At 37.4% G+C, this 18,861-nt stretch overlaps 1 protein-coding gene across 1 annotated transcript in view; it reads left to right on the top strand.

Annotated features, from left to right (window-relative positions):
* Positions 1–7,741: 7,741 nt before the first annotated feature.
* Positions 7,742–18,861, top strand: part of LOC134665778 (proteasome-associated protein ECM29 homolog) — a 38,786-nt gene continuing 27,666 nt past the window's right edge. The window contains exons 1-9 of the mRNA XM_063522760.1: positions 7,742–7,875; positions 7,992–8,110; positions 8,998–9,126; positions 10,207–10,325; positions 11,817–11,942; positions 13,158–13,269; positions 14,278–14,417; positions 18,481–18,577; positions 18,696–18,785. Of these exons, the coding sequence (XP_063378830.1) occupies positions 7,824–7,875; positions 7,992–8,110; positions 8,998–9,126; positions 10,207–10,325; positions 11,817–11,942; positions 13,158–13,269; positions 14,278–14,417; positions 18,481–18,577; positions 18,696–18,785 (984 nt within the window). The 5' untranslated portion in view covers positions 7,742–7,823. The remainder of the gene's footprint in view (positions 7,876–7,991; positions 8,111–8,997; positions 9,127–10,206; positions 10,326–11,816; positions 11,943–13,157; positions 13,270–14,277; positions 14,418–18,480; positions 18,578–18,695; positions 18,786–18,861) is intronic.

Genomic DNA, 18,861 nt, shown 5'->3' with positions numbered 1-18,861 from the left:
CCGGGCGGCTCCATCCCCTGTATCACAAAAGATGTATATTATTATGAAATAAAGAATTTTGAAATTTTTTGAATTTGAAATTTTTTGCTGTTATTTAAAAAAAAATGCGAGATCTTAAAGCAGGTTAGATTTGACTTGGCTTCTAGATGTCCTTATGGATATAATTAAACACACGTAGTTTTATGTGTTTACGTTAAAGATGTTTTGAGTTATAGAAGGGTCAAAATTGGCACCAAGTGGTTCGTGTAATATTACACTTGGCGCTGGCTAGCCAGTTCCTTTGCTTGAACTTGGCTTGACACGCTGCCGCGTGTCTAGATATAATCGTCAAGGATATTTAAGTTGACAAAAAAATTTTGCTTCGCCAAATTATACCAGTGCTTATCATAAAAGTCAAAGAATTAAATTATGTACCATAATCTCGCAATCAGGCAAACCATATTTATGAGTAGAAAAGGACGTGACATAGAAATTATTATACAAGCTTGAATCTTTGCATAACCGATTTTCAAATTTACCGTTCTTCTCCTTTTGAAAAGCTGTTGGACGGTTACATTTTCGTTAAGCCAAGCGCGCACCACGATTTTTTGTCGCGCGATAATTTAGTCGCAAAAATGTAACGTATGGGTTTATATGGCGGTGCGCGCATATGCGACAAAAAAACCGCAGCGATTTTAAAATTGTGATTTGTTACATTTTTCCGCGACAGCGCGCGACGCGATTGTCGCAAAGTGAATTGCAGCATACGAAGCTGTATGGCCCCGCGCGCACTGCGATAATAAAATCGCAGCCGGGACCTCAGTCCGCATTTCGCTCTCCAAGCGTCAACATATCGGAACCTGCTTCTCCAATGGAGTTACAAGATGAGACGCTAGATGTTGACCGTTTAATTATAGAAATAAAAGGAGATCACCTTTCTGGTATATATACTCAGTCATACAGCGATTGCATATTGTTTCACGACAAGCGACTGGTACGACATCCATGTCGAGAATGACAGCGTTTTACACAAAAATAAAACGCTAATTAAATAACTTACCCTATTCGGAACCTAATAATAATATTGAGAATGGCAACCCTGTTGTCGGTCGTATTGTCCTTTTCTAGCATATACGTCCCTCTCTCTCCCACACTCCCACCACACAGCAGTTTGCTTTTTTGGCGGTTGTCGCAAAAACAAATTTCCAACTCATTGTCTCAAAATTATACATATTTACACCAGGCAGGATTAAAACTTTAGGTTCCGAATAGGGTAAGTTATTTAATTAGCGTTTTATTTTTGTGTAAAACGCTGTCATTAAACAACTGTACCGCTATTCGGAACCTAATAATAATATTGAGACGTGTTTGTTATCGCCTGGTGGTGGGAAGACGCCAAGCCAATGTGATTTATACATGTACTTATTATGTATATGTAATATTATTATATTATGAGTGTTTAATTAATTATGCAGTACACCCTTTATTTTAACACCCGTGAGGAGAGAGGTATTTAGTAAAGCATACAATTTGATATTCCATTATATAATGATACTAACTTAGCATTTTATATACGTACTTAATGTACTTATAAATGTTCAAAAGAATAAATAATAAAAGAACAAGGGTGCTATACTGGTACTTAATTACATGAAAACTGGGTAAAAAAAAAAGATGTGATAGGTCAGTCTACTCTTCAAGGAGCATACAACATCTGTTATAAGGAGTAATGTAATTCAAGTATGAGAAGATAAAAATAATAAAGTACTAGAGTAGTTTTTATTTATAAGTAGCAATTATTATCAAATTTGATAATAATTATCTATAATAGTAAAGTAAGCAGTTGCAGGAATATAACAAGGACAGGACCTTTCTTATTTCCAGAATCCCTCGGGATTAAGTAGACGAATATTTTAATTATTCTTTATATCACTATCACCACAAAGTTAATAAAATTAGGTACTTGTTGAAATGTCATAGAGAATCACTAAATTTCTTTAATGACTGTAAGCCATATACTTTGTTATAGGTTATAGCTATAAAATGCATTTAACCCTTTTAAACGCTTTACCTGGCTTTACTAACGAGAACGCGAGTCAATGTACCTAAATAAACCTTACTTGAAAGTGTGAAGGTTACTTTGAGAGCTTAAGCCACAACATTCATGTGTTCACTGCGCTGTGAGCACTAATTATGACGCTTTTTGGTGTTCTTAGCGTTCAAATGGTTAATGTAGAATTGCCACAGAACTTTATCAATGATATTTGCAGAGTCATTCTAATTAAACTCATGTTTAGCTATCATAACCTTAATTTTACTCATTAATTTGTATATATGTAGTAAGAGTAATTTCTCAGTGTTTTACTTTATCTGGTGCCTACTGGTAGACATAAGCCTTGAAACTTTATTGGTTCTGACCGCTAAAGAGGCTTAATTTCTGTAAACTATTCATAGACATTGCTTAATTCTGAATATTCAGTGTGTAAATTATAAGGAATAAGATACTTAATTCGAAACCCTAGCTCATCGCATAGGTGCTTTTAACCGATATACAAATTTATGTACTTATTTCGTGATTTTACATTATTTGCAATAACTGTGCGAAACCAGGGGGTCCCCGACCTTTTGCCGGGCGCCCGTGGCCCAAAGCCAACAGCGCAGAGGCCCTTTAAGAGGGACCTATTTCATCCAATGCTAGAATCAGCACTTTGTCGAATCTATTACATATTTAGGTATACTTATCCTCCTTATGAACTAAGGATAATTGTACCTTGTTTATATTTCAATAATAGCAAGATTGTAAATGTTATTATATATTCTGAAATATAATATTACTGAATTTGGGCCAGTGTACTTTTGTATACTATATCTCTGGCCTACTTTATAGGATAGTCTAATAACGTCCCGCCTCCTGGGAGGCAATATACAGAGTTCTTGCATATATATTCCCGATAGCGCCAAGTGGTGGGGACCTAGTTTACCGACACTTGACTACATGAAATTATTGTGTACATTTTTTTACAGGTCTCGAGCGAGAAGGGTACCTATATATTGGTTGAGGTCCTTAACTTGTGGATTTGGTAGGAGCAAGACACAGACGGGGTGTAAATTAATTGATCCACCATGTTTCAAGAGATTCATGTGCATTGATGCCTTGGTTACACTGTATAGACAGATTATATAACTCTTTGGCAGAGTTTTGCCAACATATTATAATAAATGACTGCATTTGTTTGGGTGTACTTGTTCCACGACAAAGACATATTTATATCTATTACAATGTATTTTCGAAAAGTACTCGCGTTTCAAAATAGCTTCGCCTTTTCGCAAGGCCTGTTTCCCATTTTTATTGTGCAAAGCAAACCGTATCACAATGCTATAATTTTGTATAAATTGATAACTAGAGGGTCATGCCCTAGACGTGACCGCCGAAGTTATACTAGTTAGAACCGTTCGTGCAAACCATTAAGTCACTGTTTATTAAAAACCTTATGTCGTGGGTACATTACATTCCACGGTGGGTACATTTGTTAAACGTATAGTATCAAACTATGATGAATAATGATAAGTGAATTAAGTGATAACAATATTTGGTCCGTGCATAGAAGCGCGTGCCCTTGAGATTAGGGCATGGGTAGTTTAAAATAAACTTAATCTGTGCATAGGAGCACTTACGATCAAGGTGGTTCAAATCTTCAAGGGTCACAAGACAGACATAAAGGTGTAAAATAAATCATTCATAAACGCCCCGTTAGGTCAGTTTTGTATATTTTTATTTCTAACATGCTTGTGCAGCACATGACAATTTTCCTATACCATGCCAGTCAGGAATATAACAATTAAATAGGTAACCTTGGTTATATCGTGTACCTCATAGGTAGGTACTCTTAAACATGTTAACTGAAAAACTAGTGCTCTCGAGGCAAATATAATTTATATTAATTTCTAGTCTGCCATAGCAGGCATAGACTTCAAAGATTTTTAGATATTCATAGGGCCGCTAAACGGAACCCTTTGTACACCTTGAGCAGACTCTTTGTGCTCTTGTAATTTTATTTTCACACCATGAGTGATATTAAACATAGCTTATTTCAGAATTGAACCGTAAGCTATGTCGTGTCGTGAGCTTAAGTGAGCCTGATTTAATTAGAGTCCACAGAGTAGTTATCTGGACCTTGGACGATTGACCACACCTTATTCTAATTATCAATATTGTGCCTGGGCTTGTGGTAGAATTTAGGTGACTAAATCTCTTAGTATTATCTATGCCACCCACATTATGAGGCTTAGCGTCTCCAGACCACAATTTTAAAAGTATTAGGGTGCAAAGATTTTTTCATCTTTAAAATAAAAATGAGTCGAGATAGGCCTGGAATCTTATGTTATTTTATACCTATTATATTATAATTTTAGAAATGTCATTAGTCCAATTTTGGGTTTAGCCAATAGGGTGTTCGGGACCCTTAAAAAAGATTGGTAAACAAAAATGAAAACTCGAATAACGAGGCCTTGCCTATTTCGACTGATTTTTACCCAGAACATTATTTTGTTAGAACCCTTTTACTTTCTCTAAGAGGAGGTATTTACATATTCATATTTTTTTTTTTTTTTTTTATATATATATTTATAATTGTGGTCTAGCCTGTGTTATTACCATATCATTTAAATTTCTGACATGCCTTGCGCAGGCTTACATAGGTTGTAATATCATCATCAATAACTTGACATCAGTTTGTAAATGAATCAAAGATTCTTTGGCACACCTTACGCAGGTGGAAACATGGCAGCCTTGCGCAGGCTTAGATAGGTACACAACATATTGGTTTATCACAAATAACTTGACGTTAGTTTGTGACTGAATAACAGATTCTCTTAGGCACACCTTACGCAGGTGGAACCATAACAGACATAGGCTTAAGAATATCATTCAAATGAAGTTTATGGGTAATATTCCCTTAGTTGCGAGTTCCTCGCTCGACAAGGGGAAAGGATTTACTTTAATAGGCACTTTTAGAAAGTGTCATTCAGGATTTGCCATAACTAAACTTTAACTCTACAGTTAGCGAATATAATTTGACAATATGAATGAAGCAAACCATGCGTCTTCGTCAATGAATCAATCTAAAGATTCCCATATCGTTAATGCCCTTTCAAGTCACAGGCTTCCGATTTTATTTAAAACGTTTACAAGTGTAGGTACTATTTATGTAGGTAGGTAGGTAGGCTTAAAGATTGACCCTCTTGTATGTAGTTACATATAGAATAATGAAGTTATTCAAATCCAAAATAATACAAGCACATATAGCAACTACATGCAAGAGGTCTTTTCTTTAACCTTTTAAACCGTTAGTAAGTACCTGTTATTTATTTAAAAAGATACCTATCTACCTACATTTTAACCATTTTTTTTTTTTTTCAAAATCAAAGATCTAGTTGGAGAGATATAAGTTGGTAGATAAGGAGCGAAATACTTAAGGATTTCCATGACATTCTTGCGCAGAGCCATGCTAATCTCTCTCTTTGTCTAGTCAGATTTAAGTTTACGTACTGCCGAAGTACTCACTTTCCACAAAAATAAATGCAATGCTTGCGATGTAGGTTTGTTCGTTACCTTGTGTCCCTCAGGGTGGAAATAGAAGCCCCGCGAAGCGGGGCTTCGTCGACTCCCAAGCGGGTACACGTTATTTATCAGCAAGTTTATTACCAAAAAATTCATTTTGCAATATTATATTTAACCCGGAACGGGATAAAACGACAAGTTGCTGATGGATACTTGGATAGATAAAACCTACACGTCTATAAGCTTCTATCTGAATACTTAGTTCTACGTAACACGTATTAACTATCCGATCCTTTCGTATTCGAAAACACAAATCACTTAAAAACTGAAGGGTATGCCTCCACACATCACCATTTAAGTGTTATAATTTCAACCGTTACTATAGACACACAAAGATTTAAGTAAACTAATAAGACTCAGAAGAGACTTAATGTAGGTATAAAATTAATTAAATTCTAATGGTGACAAGTGCACGCTTTACCAGCTCGATGTGTTTTCTAACATTATGTGTTTTAGTATTTTCATTAGCATAGCCACGATGCGCGCAGGCAGCCTTTGAAAACTTACACATTATTATTCCGGATCGTTTTTATTTGCTAGATAGTTTAAAGGACACAAAATTTAAATATTTATTTCGAACGGCAAAAGCCGTTAGAAACTGTTTTTCAATATAGTCAGCTAAACTGGGGTACAAATTCAAAAACTCACCAGCAGTTTAGCTTCACGACCTTCCAGATGGAAAAACAGCAAGCCAATGAGTTGGAAATTTGTTTTTGCGACAACCGCCAAAAAAGCAAACTGCTGTGTGGTGGGAGTGTGGGAGAGAGAGGGACGTATATGCTAGAAAAGGACAATACGACCGACAACAGGGTTGCCATTCTCAATATTATTATTAGGTTCCGAATAGCGGTACAGTTGTTTAATGAACAAATCGTCGACTTTTTCATCGCAGTGCGCGCACTGAATTTTCTGCGATAAATTACAGCGCGATTCTAAAATCGTGTCGCAAAAATTAAAATCGTGGTGCGCGCTTGGCGTTATTTCACCACTAACTACTTCATTCGTGTAAATGAAGCCTTACAGATCTTTTAAAAATAAAACAGATGCTACCATAAATTGTCACAATCAGTGTTGCCAGATGGTCACAAAAGTCACATTTTTCGTGAATTTTGGCCTTCTCATGTGACATGTGCGTGACTTTCGATCATGAGGCAATTTTTGTGACTTTTTAAGCTAGTCGAATTTTGGACAAGTTTAATTCTGCAATTCGTATTATTTAGGAACGCAGTGAACGCACCCAAGTTGACACTTGCACTGGCACTTTGACGTTACATCCACCATCACGTTTATTATAATAGTCGTGGCAAAATTAGACTTGTTACCTTGACATGACGGTGTTATTTAGTTTGACGCCAATTTTATTTCTGATCAAATCAGTCGATTTGTTCATCCCGTCTGGATACCGCTTAAAGGCTCTCGTGATTGTTCAAAAACTGATAAGAAAGTTGCATTTTATCCACATGTGAGGCAAAGTAATCAAGTGCACATTTTGCTGGTAGAATTTATTATTTTCAGGAACAAAAATATCAATAGATTTATCGTGATATTAGATATTAGTGCCCCTAAATTGAAAAAATGCCCCAAAAAGAAAATACTGGCGTCACAAATTGGTATTCTTGCGCCTGTACTCCGTTTTATCGGTAATATCGGTCATAATCGGCGAGCCAAATTGGCGTTTGCGTCCGCACGTCCTGATTCGATCGGGCAATTTAATCAGATTGGCGAAAAATTAACTAGTCCGGATACGATAAAATTCATGAAATCGATCACAAATAGCATTAAGTATGAAAATGTGTGTTTCAAAAAGAAAAGTCATATAAAGTTAGTAGATTTTTTGTGAAATATATTAGTTTCTGAATCTTAAAATCGATTTAAAGTTGGTCTAGCAGATCTTGTCAGTAGAATAAGGCGTCAAATTTGAAAAATGTAGGCGTAAAGGGATATATCGTCTCATAGACAATTTGAATATCGCGGCTTTTTGTACTGACAAGATTTGCTTGACCAGCTATACCTACCCATACAATACAATAATATAAAAATGTGACTTAAGCAGCAAAAACGTGACTTTTAGGGAAACGAAACGTAACTTAGGACTCCAGAGCCCTGGCAACACTGGTCACAATACTAAAACGTCAAATCATAATATTTTGTCCTGTCATTCCGTTTTGGAATTTTGAGACAATCTTCGAGAAATTAAAAGCAGTTTCTAAATAAAATCTCAATTATGTCGGAAATGGAAGTAGGCGATAACGAAAATGACTGTTCCAATGATTTGTGTAAGTGCCAATTTTACATTTGTACATTTTTAGAAAGCAAAACAATGGCTCGGGTTAACCTTATGTTAGGGCCGGCTGCTGTGGTTTAATTTATTTTTGGGTGCATTCTTTCGTAGTGTTGCTGGATCGAGTGTTCCTGCGACTTGGGAACGCGGAAACCGATGACCAGTTAGAGAGTTGCCTTGGACGTTTCCTGCCTCCTGTAATCTTGAAGCTGTCTTCGGCGCATGAACAGGTATAAAGACTGAAATTAACAAAATATTGATTTCTCTTAAAGTTAGTGTTGTGTAGGGGCTGGTATAGAAATCAATCAATCAATCGTTATGTATTCTAATTTAAAATGCGTCATATTTTTAAATCAACAACCAATTGTGTTCATTAAAATGCAACCTTATTATGTCTTAAACCTTACGAAAATCCTAAAACGTTAATGGTTTCAGTTTTAGGACTAATGATAATATGACAAACAATACATTATGACTTAAAAGTTTATGTCAAACAAAGGGACCCCATTCTCGGGTTACATCTGATTGAATTTTGCTATGAGCTGTTAAGATAACTGATTTGGATGAATGTCTTTGGGATATTAATGTATTCAATTTTAGATTGTAATTGTGTTCAAGACAAAATTGGCATGATTGCCAACTTTGCAACTAACATGTACATTTTAATGTACATTCAGAGTTGGTTGCACCAAACCATCTGTCACCGTTAAAGTGTTCGCTATATTTTATTGTATGAGAATGTTCATAGTAAGGCGCGTCTCCATATTGCGCGGCAAACTATCGAACATTGACTCGCGCGGCAGCCGCGCGCAATGGATACCGGGTTGACTCGCGAGCCAACTCGATCTGATTGTTTTAGCTCGCAAGCCAAACCGGTATCCATTGCGTGTGGCTGCCTCGCGAGCCAATGTTCGATAGTTCGCCGCGCAATATGGAGACAGGCCTGTACTCTGTTCAGAGGTGTTGATCAGTCTGCTAAGTATGGTTGGTGCAACTGGCCCTTAGACTCACGAAGATAAATTGTCTTTAAAGGCCCAAATCCTCAAGGGTGTTGGCTGTTGACAGCATGTACGAGTTAGCGGAGCCTTCCTCACAATATTAACTACTCATATTCTAGGTGCGCACAAAAGTGATGGAGCTGCTGGTGCATGTGAACAAGAGAGTGAAGTGCCGCGCTGACGTACAGTTGCCCGTGGAGACACTGCTGCAGCTCTACAGGGACCCTAAGGCCAACAGCTTTATCATTGTAAGTGCATCATATTAATAGTAATAAAGCCTTTATTCTGACATAATATTACACTAACATTTATATTTAACACATGATACATTATGTGAGGTAACCATTTATGGGCAAAGGCCTCCTCCAAGCCCTTCCAAAGACCTCTGTCCTTAGCTTGTCGAGTAGAGATGCACCGGATATCCGGTTACTATCCGGTATCCGGCCTATCCGGCCATTATTTTACTATCCGGCCAGATACCGGATAGTGACCTACTATCCGGCCGGATACCGGATAGTAACATTGCTTGATTTCGGAGTAAACACGGTCATAATCGTACTTGTTTATTATTTAAAAAAAAAAAAATGCCATTGACTTGCACGCGCACTCATTTCGAACCGAGAAATAAGTCCGCGCGAACGTTCACTACGAAACAGGTCAAACCTGCAGAATGCGCACCTGAAAAACCGAAATGTAGGTATAGTTCCGCATGCCGGATATCCGGCGGCCGGATACCGGATATTCGGCTGATGGTCAGGCCGAATATCCGGTATCCGGTATCCGGCCAAACAACTATCCGTTGCATCTCTATTGTCGAGTCCATGTATTTCCAGCTTATGTTATATCATCTCATCATCATCTGCCCATCTTCGATTTGGAGAGCATCTTGGTCTTGCTAGCATGCGAGGGTGCCAGTGTAATATTCTCTTGCTCCATCTATCATCTCTAATTCTGTGCAAAGTGCATCATATCATATCATCATAGGTAATATCTTGTATAAGTACTAGGTAGGTGATGTCATTAATCTTTTATTTGGAGAGATGACTGTAACAAATGGTGAATGAATGGAATTATGCCCTACACAGTGCTGAATGGAACTACTATCAAATGACTCCCTGCCAAGGTTTGCTTTTGTTCAAGAAAAAAAAAACATAAGTACAATAGAATACTTGTGTACATAAGTGGTATAGCAAAATGTTACTACGTTGGGTTTATTTTTCAATGAAATAACACATTTACCCACCTTCATGTTGAACACATCAAAATTAAAAATTAATCATTAACAATTTAAATAAATAATTTTTTAATGAACTGAAATATGTTTTCAGAATTTTACTATAATTTACATCACAATGGGATTCCCGAGGTTGCCGCGCGAGCAACAACTGGCTTTGGTGCCATCTCTGCTAGAGGCCATTGAGAACAAGCCTCAAGGCCACCAGGATGGGTAAGTACCTTTACTTTTATATTTATTTTAAAGAAGATCCAAAGGTCACGTTAACTCTGCATGCTATTTGCAATGACAAAGTCTGGCAATGTCATCATTAATCGGTATTAAACATATTAAATATCTTAAGTACGGGTCACTCACGTATTACGTGACGTGTACGTGAGTGACCCGTTCTTAAGATATTTAATATGTCTGTGTCTGACGGAAGTTTTGTTATTAAAATTGCTAGTCTTTACGGTATTAAACTTTCGTGAGACATATTTTAAAATGTTTATACGACAACGGTTTCACTCACTTGAATTTTTAGTCGCTATTGGGAACATGTTTCGGGCCCGTCGGGGGTCCTTCCTCAGGCTTGAGCCTGAAACATGTCACCAATAGTGACTAAAAATTCAAATGAGTGAAACCGTTATCGCATAAACATCATCAATAATGTAAAATTTCAATGAATATATGACATTTATAATGACAACCTCACATTGTCCTATTTGAGTCAGTGCAAAGTTATCTTAGACAGTTTTTTGTCTTTACCGGATATGTTTAGTCCTGATTTGCTAGTTAGCCGTGGCAAAAAGTACCAGCATCCCTTAGCAATACTATCAGCAAAGCAAACTGAGGACAAATCCGTCGTTTGATCCGTCAGATATATTGTTGAAGGTCGACCATATATAACGTATCTTAGACTATTAAAGACAAAAATTTTTCTCTTTTTAGTTGCATTCATTAGTAATAGACAAATGGCTCGAAATTCTTTTCGTGGTGTTGTGACCACTCTGTCACGCTTGTATTTTTGTCTTTAATCAAATAAATAAAAAAAGTCGAGTGCTATTGCATGTCTTTCTAGCTGTAGATTATAATTAACATAAGAATAATTTAAAACTAAATTTTACCGTACACAAAAAGCTCCTCTCCATCACATTTCGGGGACAAAAAACAAGACAACGCAAATAATTTTGACCCAAATATTAGAGAGAGATGCAGGCAAGCAACTCTGTACATGGAAGCGTATTCGCTATGTGCACGACTGGTGCTGCCCTCATTTTGTCGGAATTTCTACGTTAAATCTTATGGAGTAAAATTAGTTCAAGCGGCTGCCGCTAGTACTAATGTCGGACATTCCATAAGATTACCTGTGTTAAATTGTTTATACGACAACGGTTTCACTCACTTGAATTTTTAGTCGCTATTGGCGACATGTTTCGGGCCCGTCGGGGGTCCTTCCTCAGGCTCGAGCTCGAAACATGTCACCGATAGCGACAAAAAATTCAAGTGAGTGAAACCGTTGTCGTATAAACGTCATCATTAATGTAAAATTTCTATGAAAATATGACATTTACATATAATGACACAACCTCACAAATTGTCATTTGTCGTATAAACAATTTAAAATATGTCTCACGAAAGTTTAATATCGATTACCTGTGTTTGCGACGATCAGCGCCACCGACTTAGCACGTTCCCAATATGAAACCATTTCTTTTTTTACAGAATATTGGTGTTAATAATGCCACTGTTGGGCACCATTAAAGAAGCAGATCTGAATCTCAAGGAGAAGCCCAAACTGGCCTCGCTCATACTGAAGTTTGCCACGGACATACTGTTGCTACCTTACAGGTGAGTGCTTTAGGCCCATTTGCACCATTTCACTAACCTGGGATTAAGCGGTTAAACCGTTAACCTAGTGTCAAATTGTACTGTTAACCATGATAACGCCAGGTTTAACCGGGTTACCCCGGGTTAATGAAATGGTGCAAGTGGGCCTTAGGGCGTTACTCCACCTATCCAATTTCTTTGTCCAATGTGCATTGCGTCTCACTCTCTCATTAAGCAATAGTTATTTGTTTTACAAGGGGGCAAAGTTGTTGTTTAACCGCTCGTGCTAATATTGATACCCGAGCAAGCGAAAGATTCCAAAATTGGAACCTTGAGCGTTGCGAGGGTATCAAAGCACGAGGGTTAAACAAAATTTGCCCCCGAGTGAAACACAAAATTTTTCACCACACCAACCCAAAGCAAATATTAAATGTAAAATATCGAACGAATCAAAACAAAAAAATCAAAATGAATGTTATTAATTATTTACTATCCAAAATCATCATTTAAAAGTCAATTCTACCAGCAAACATAACAAAACAACTCAAAATTTGCATTTGATTACTTTGCCTCACATGTGAATAAAATGCAACTTTGCTATCAGTTTTTGAAGTGCAAAGTAAGCCTTTCCGAGCTGGTGTGGTGAAATAGTTACTTACGATACAAGTGCGTAAAACAGAAAATTCGAAACTAGTGGCGATAAATTAAAACACGACCGAAGGGAGTGTTTTAAATCGACACGAGTTGCGAATTATCTATTCGCACGTGTATCGTACAACGTTTTACACTACATATGGCCCTTTAAACTTTTGACATCGCACGAAAAGTGCTATTTTACGCACTAGTGCGGAAAAATAGGACCATATGTACTGTAAAATAATTTATTTCATTCATTCTCTTGCCCTTGTCCCATTCATTTGGGGTCGGCGCAGCATGTCTTTCTCTTCCACACCTCTCTGTCGCCCGTCATTTCATCATTCACTTGCGTTCGTGTCATATCATTTCTCACACAGTCCATCCACCTTTTCCTAGGTTTTCCTCTCCTCATACTTCCCTCCACATTCATTCGTAGTACCTTTCTCGTCACCTGACTTTCATCCCTCCGCATCACATGCCCGTACCATGCTAGGCGATTTGTCCTTACTTTTTCTGTAATGACAAATTAAGCAAAATGTGAGAACATATAAAAGTTTCCGCAACTTGCGAGTCTGTAATGCCAGATGTAATTTATTCCAGAGCTCTGCCGAATACAGGCGACAGTGAGTTCCAAGTGCCTCCAGGCATGAGCATGAGGACTTATAAAAGGATCGTGGACAAGAATCAACTCAATCCCAATCAGTTGGAAGAGGTAAGCACGGTAGCGCCCTACCACCCAAATACGCCAGAAATTTCTATCAAGCAAGAAGGGATATTCGGCGGGAGTTTATACAGTATGTGTCTGACAATGGGGCTTTAATTCCAGGGCTTGATTTTACTCGCTAAACTGAGCTACTTTTACTATGGGACCAACCCTAAAATCGGGGAATTTTTTTTGGCTTTTCCATAGAAAACGTCGACATCTGATCAGACAAAATGTATGAAAACGTAAAAAAAATTTTCGGGATTTCGGGGTTGGTGCCATAATAAAAGTAGCTCAGTTTAGTGAGTAGAATCGAGCCCTGGATTTAAAGCCCGATGGTCAGTAACACCCTGTATGCTTTCGTTCATAAGGACAGCGGGCCGAGTGCTTATGACTCTTATGAGTTGTATGAGTAGCGCGTCTTTTCCGTTAGGGGTCTCCTGTCGAAGTTACACACAAATAGAGTTAGACCAAGCCAAGTCTGCAACGATTTTAATAGCACACTCAGTTGACGCCTTGCAATTATTTATACGTCATACATTCATAAAAGTTCGACGTAAAAATAACAATTTCACTGCGTGTGCTATCAAAATCGTTGCAGACTTTTCTTAGTCTAACTCTAGGTATATTGTATTTCCGGTTCCTTTCAACAACGGCGCAACTTTACGTTACTTATCGGCCCTATCAAGTCCGCTTCTTATAGCTTCAGAGAATATGCTAATTATATCCATATAAGTCAATATTTAAAAAAATGAGAATTATAATCTATTTGTTAAGCATAACTTCAGCCAATCTATATTGGTATATAGACCCCACATAGTTCACTGCACAAGAGTCCCAGAGGCCTTTATAAAGGCTTTATTTCAAAACTTACTTTTAACTTTGATTAAATAGTTAATTCAAGGTTCCAAATTCAAAAACGAAACTAACGATTCTGGGACTTAGGAGGACCACTTTTTATTTTCTGTCTTTTTATTTATTGTCTGTAGTATGACTCATTATTTCGGCATTTTTCAGATGAAATTATCGATAGTGAACTTGATAAGCAAGGACATATTCAACACTCAGGACGTGTTGCTGCCGCTGGTGGTAGCCGCGGCTGACTCTCGGTTCAGCGTCGCCAACCACGCCAACAGCCCGCTTATTCGGGCTAACAGGTAACATCTTGAGCATCTTGGGCATCTCAGCCGATGGGAAAGATTTCCATCATGTATTTTGGGCAATCAACTATTTCTTGTTGTTATTTTGTCCCATCAGCCAGGAGACAATAGTAGCATAGTTTGTTAGAAGAACTGCTGCAAGAACCATCTTTCCTACAAACGTGCTTAAATAGTAGATATACTTTATAACTACCAAAAAATTCAAGTTTGGTTCATTAAAATACGAAAAAAGTATTTTAAGAGTGTCCCAGAAGACCATAACAATGGCAACTATAGTGACAAGAAAAAGTTGATTAACTCATTTAAACCAAATAATACATTCATTAGACGTTACTCTAACTGACGGTGATATAAATAGATTGCATCGACTGGGAAAAAATGAACCAAGTGGAAAAATTAGACCTATTCTCCTATGTACCTCAACACTGCAGAAAAAAATAGATATCCTTAGAAATAAGAAGAAAATGAAGGAAAACACCTATATAACACATGACATCACAAAACAACAGTTGGAAAACAGAAAAGAGCAGGCAAAACAAAGAGGGGAGCGGGAGAAAAGGAAGAGATCAGACACCAAAACACCGAGCCCAAACAGCAGCTTCCCTAACAGAAATAACCTCAAGATTCAAAGGACAGAAGAACTGCATCAAACACACGACGAGTATGAAACAGAAAATCACTCTAGACCACAAAGCCCAGGAAAAGACAACGCTTCAAGTCAACCTAGGGGACCGATCCTCAATGCATTTCAAATCATGCGAGAAAAATCATATTCACTGTCCGAAAAGAACACTTGGCAAAACTGAAACTACTACAACTAACCACAAAGAAGAAACAAAAACTAACCAGAACGAAATGAATAAACAACAACAAAAACAACAAGAACACAAGCAACATAATCCTCCCCCAAGCCGGCTGGTCCCCGTGGGGGAAAACGACCAACACCCTCCATCAAGGAAAAATAAACAACAACAACAACAACAACTTAAAAATAAAAACAACATAGAATTAACTCTACCCAAAGTAAAAGATACCATCGAGCCCCCATCTAAAAAACATACAAGAATATATATAGCTGCACTAAATGTACTAACATTAAGACTAGATGAGAACCTATCAGAATTAACACATGCATTACAAAATATCAACTGGGATATCCTCGGCTTGAGCGAGGTAAGAAGAATGGGAGAAAATATTGTCGCACACTCCAACTTCATACTCTACTATATAGGAGAGACTCCAGGACAACATGGAGTGGGATTCTTGGTCAAAAAATGCCTAGCAAAATATATCGACGGATTTTATGGTGTATCAGAGCGCATAGCACTATTGAACATAAAACTACCAGATTATGAAGACCCATGGACTATTATACAGATATATTCACCCACAGAACAAGCAAATACCTACACAATTAATAAGTTTTACCAAGATTTGAACAAAATAATACAGACCCATGCGCATAAAAACTTGATAGTGATGGGCGACTTCAATGGCCAAATCGGAGAATGCAAATGGGATGAAGAAACAACTATAGGACCTTATACATACAGCTCAAAAACCAGGAGCAGGAATGGAGAAATGCTAGTAAACTTTGCAATGGGAAATAAACTGAACATACTAAACTCTATGTATAAGAAAAAAAAAGACAAAATGTGGACATGGTTGTCACCCAATGGCAAATCAAAAAATCAGATTGATTTTATAATGAGCAATAAACCTAAATATTTCCTAAATATGGATGTCATTAATAACTTAAACTTCAACACAAACCACCGCATGGTCCGAGCTGAACTGAGATCATCCCAACCCAAGAAGCCGAGACCAAGAATAAATCCAGAGAATAAAAAGCCTAACCAGCAATTAATAGACGAAATAGCCAGCTTGCTAAACTCAAAGCTCAAAGAATACGAAAGAGAAACAAAAGATGCCAACATACAAGAAAAATACAACTGGTTGGAAAGTGCAATCACAAACACTACCAATCAATATAACAACAAGAAAGAAGATACAAATAATTGGATGTCAACAAAAACTAAGAATCTCCTGGATCAAAGAGCCGCTTTAATAAATGCAAAAACCACAGACAATCGAAGAGAAATAGCCAGAATTAGTAAAGAAATAAACGAAAACATAAGAAAAGATAGGAGACAACGGCGAATGGAAACAATAGAGAGACATATCAAGCAAACAGGAGGAATAAAAAAGGCGTACAAAGAATTGACCAACAAACACTAAAACGAATAAAACCTGTAATAACACCCATACTTACCGAAATATTCGATACTGTTATAAATACTGAAATTATCCCAAAACAATGGACTGAATCTAACATAATCCTCCTGTTTAAAAAGGGGAACCATTGTGATATTGGAAACTACCGACCCATCAGTCTAATGTCCAATATATACAAGATCTTTGCAAAGATTATACTGAAGCGAATAGAAAGAAAACTGGACGAAAATCAGCCTATCGAACAGGCAGGTTTCCGGAAGGATTTCTCAGTACTAGACCACATCCATACAGTAAGGCAAATTATAGAGAAATATACTGAGTACCAGCTAACATATTACATAGCCTTTATTGACTACAGTAAAGCATTTGACTCTTTAATACATTCAAAAATCTGGGAAGCCTTAAAAGATCAGGGAATAGAACACAAATATATAAGGATTATAAGAAATATTTACAAACACAGCTCAGCATGCATTCAACTAGAAAAGAAAGGCAATATGTTTCAAATACAAAAAGGCGTGAGGCAAGGGGACCCCCTATCACCAGCACTTTTCCTAGCTGTATTAGAAATGATCTTCAGAAATATGGAATGAGATGATCTAGGAATAACAGTAAGTGGTCGCACACTAACGCATTTGCGATTCGCGGATGACATTGTGTTATTCGCAAGAACATCTGGTGACCTAAACAAGATGGTTAATGATCTAGCATCGGAAAGTGAAAGAGCTGGACTGAAGTTAAACCCTGAAAAAACTAAAATTATGACTAATGGCAAGAAGGATCCTGTAATAGTGGACCAGAATCAAATCTCTTATGTGGAAGAATACATATATCTTGGGCAATTGATGTCTCCAGAAAACAGTATAAAGAAAGAAATTCAAAGAAGAATAGCGAACAACTGGAATAAATACTGGGGACTAAAAGAAATAATGAAGGACAAAAACTTACACATATCAACTAAAAGCAAGCTATTCGACACATGCGTCCTACCTGTACTAACATACGGAAGCGAAACATGGGCTCTAACAAAAGCCATGTCAGGTAAACTTTCCATATGCCAGCATGCGATGGAAAGAAGTATGATAGGAATCAAGAGAACGGACAAAGTAAGAAATAGCAACATCAGACACAAGACTAAAGTTCAGGATATAACTAGAAAGATAAGAAGACAAAAATGGAAATGGGCTGGTCACATAGTCAGAGGAAAAGACAAGTGGAGCAAACTAGTCACGCAATGGTACCCAAGAGATGGAAACAGAAAGAAAAGTAGACCAAAGAGAAGGTGGGACGACGACATAAGACAGGTCGCAGGAACAACTTGGGGTAGAGTGGCCACAGAAAGGCCAGAATGGAGAAGACTGGAGGAGGCCTTTGCCACCTGGCAAACGGACACACAGAAATGGAAAAAAAGTGAAATATACGAACATGAATAATGTATTGTCCGACTAAAGGCTAAAAATAAAATAAAATAAAAAACCAAATGATACACAATACTTTGTGCTATAAAGTGTTAAATACCTACGAAGTTACATTGCTCAACCACGTCATAACGACGGTTAATTTGTATGGTAACAAACGTTGACTGGACAAAACATTTTCCAAGGATCTCGATCACTGGCCGGACGCTTTTCTCATCTGTTGATAAACCACCGGCTGAAAGACGACCATAGCTAAATCAACAATTAGTCAATAACATCGTGGTTCTTTCCCTGAGTACAGTTTTTTTTTAATAAAATTTACAAACTCACTTTACAGTGTTGACGATAGTATTCGATCGTATTTGTAAGTTACTGAACTTTCGTATTAAAAAGCTATTTTGTTGCAGTTCTGTGGACTGGTCGCAGCCTTCGGTAGTGGCTCCTCTCTACTCACTGTATTTAGGCACATGGGGAGGGCTAAAGGTGCCCCCAGATGACCGCAAGGTATACCCCTGTCATCCAGTTTTACGCATTTTATTGTCTACCAGTTTTATTTCCTTCTCGTATGTAATGTTTACATACTGTATTGATATGTAAAATTTAACTAAATACATATTTCTAGGTTCCAGCATGTACCAGACTTCGGCTCAAGATAATCCAGTACTTGAACAAAGCAACAGGAGCAGGCATCATGTTTCCTCATTGTGTACAGGTAATATCTTAATAGACCAACCAGAATTACAGATCTAAACGTCTACTAAATTAATAATCGTTTGTCCCTTTCCATC

The sequence above is a fragment of the Cydia fagiglandana genome, chromosome 7, assembly GCF_963556715.1.
Source record: "Cydia fagiglandana chromosome 7, ilCydFagi1.1, whole genome shotgun sequence".
NCBI classification, from domain to species: domain Eukaryota; kingdom Metazoa; phylum Arthropoda; class Insecta; order Lepidoptera; family Tortricidae; genus Cydia; species Cydia fagiglandana.
This window is presented reverse-complemented; position numbering and strand designations above follow the sequence as displayed.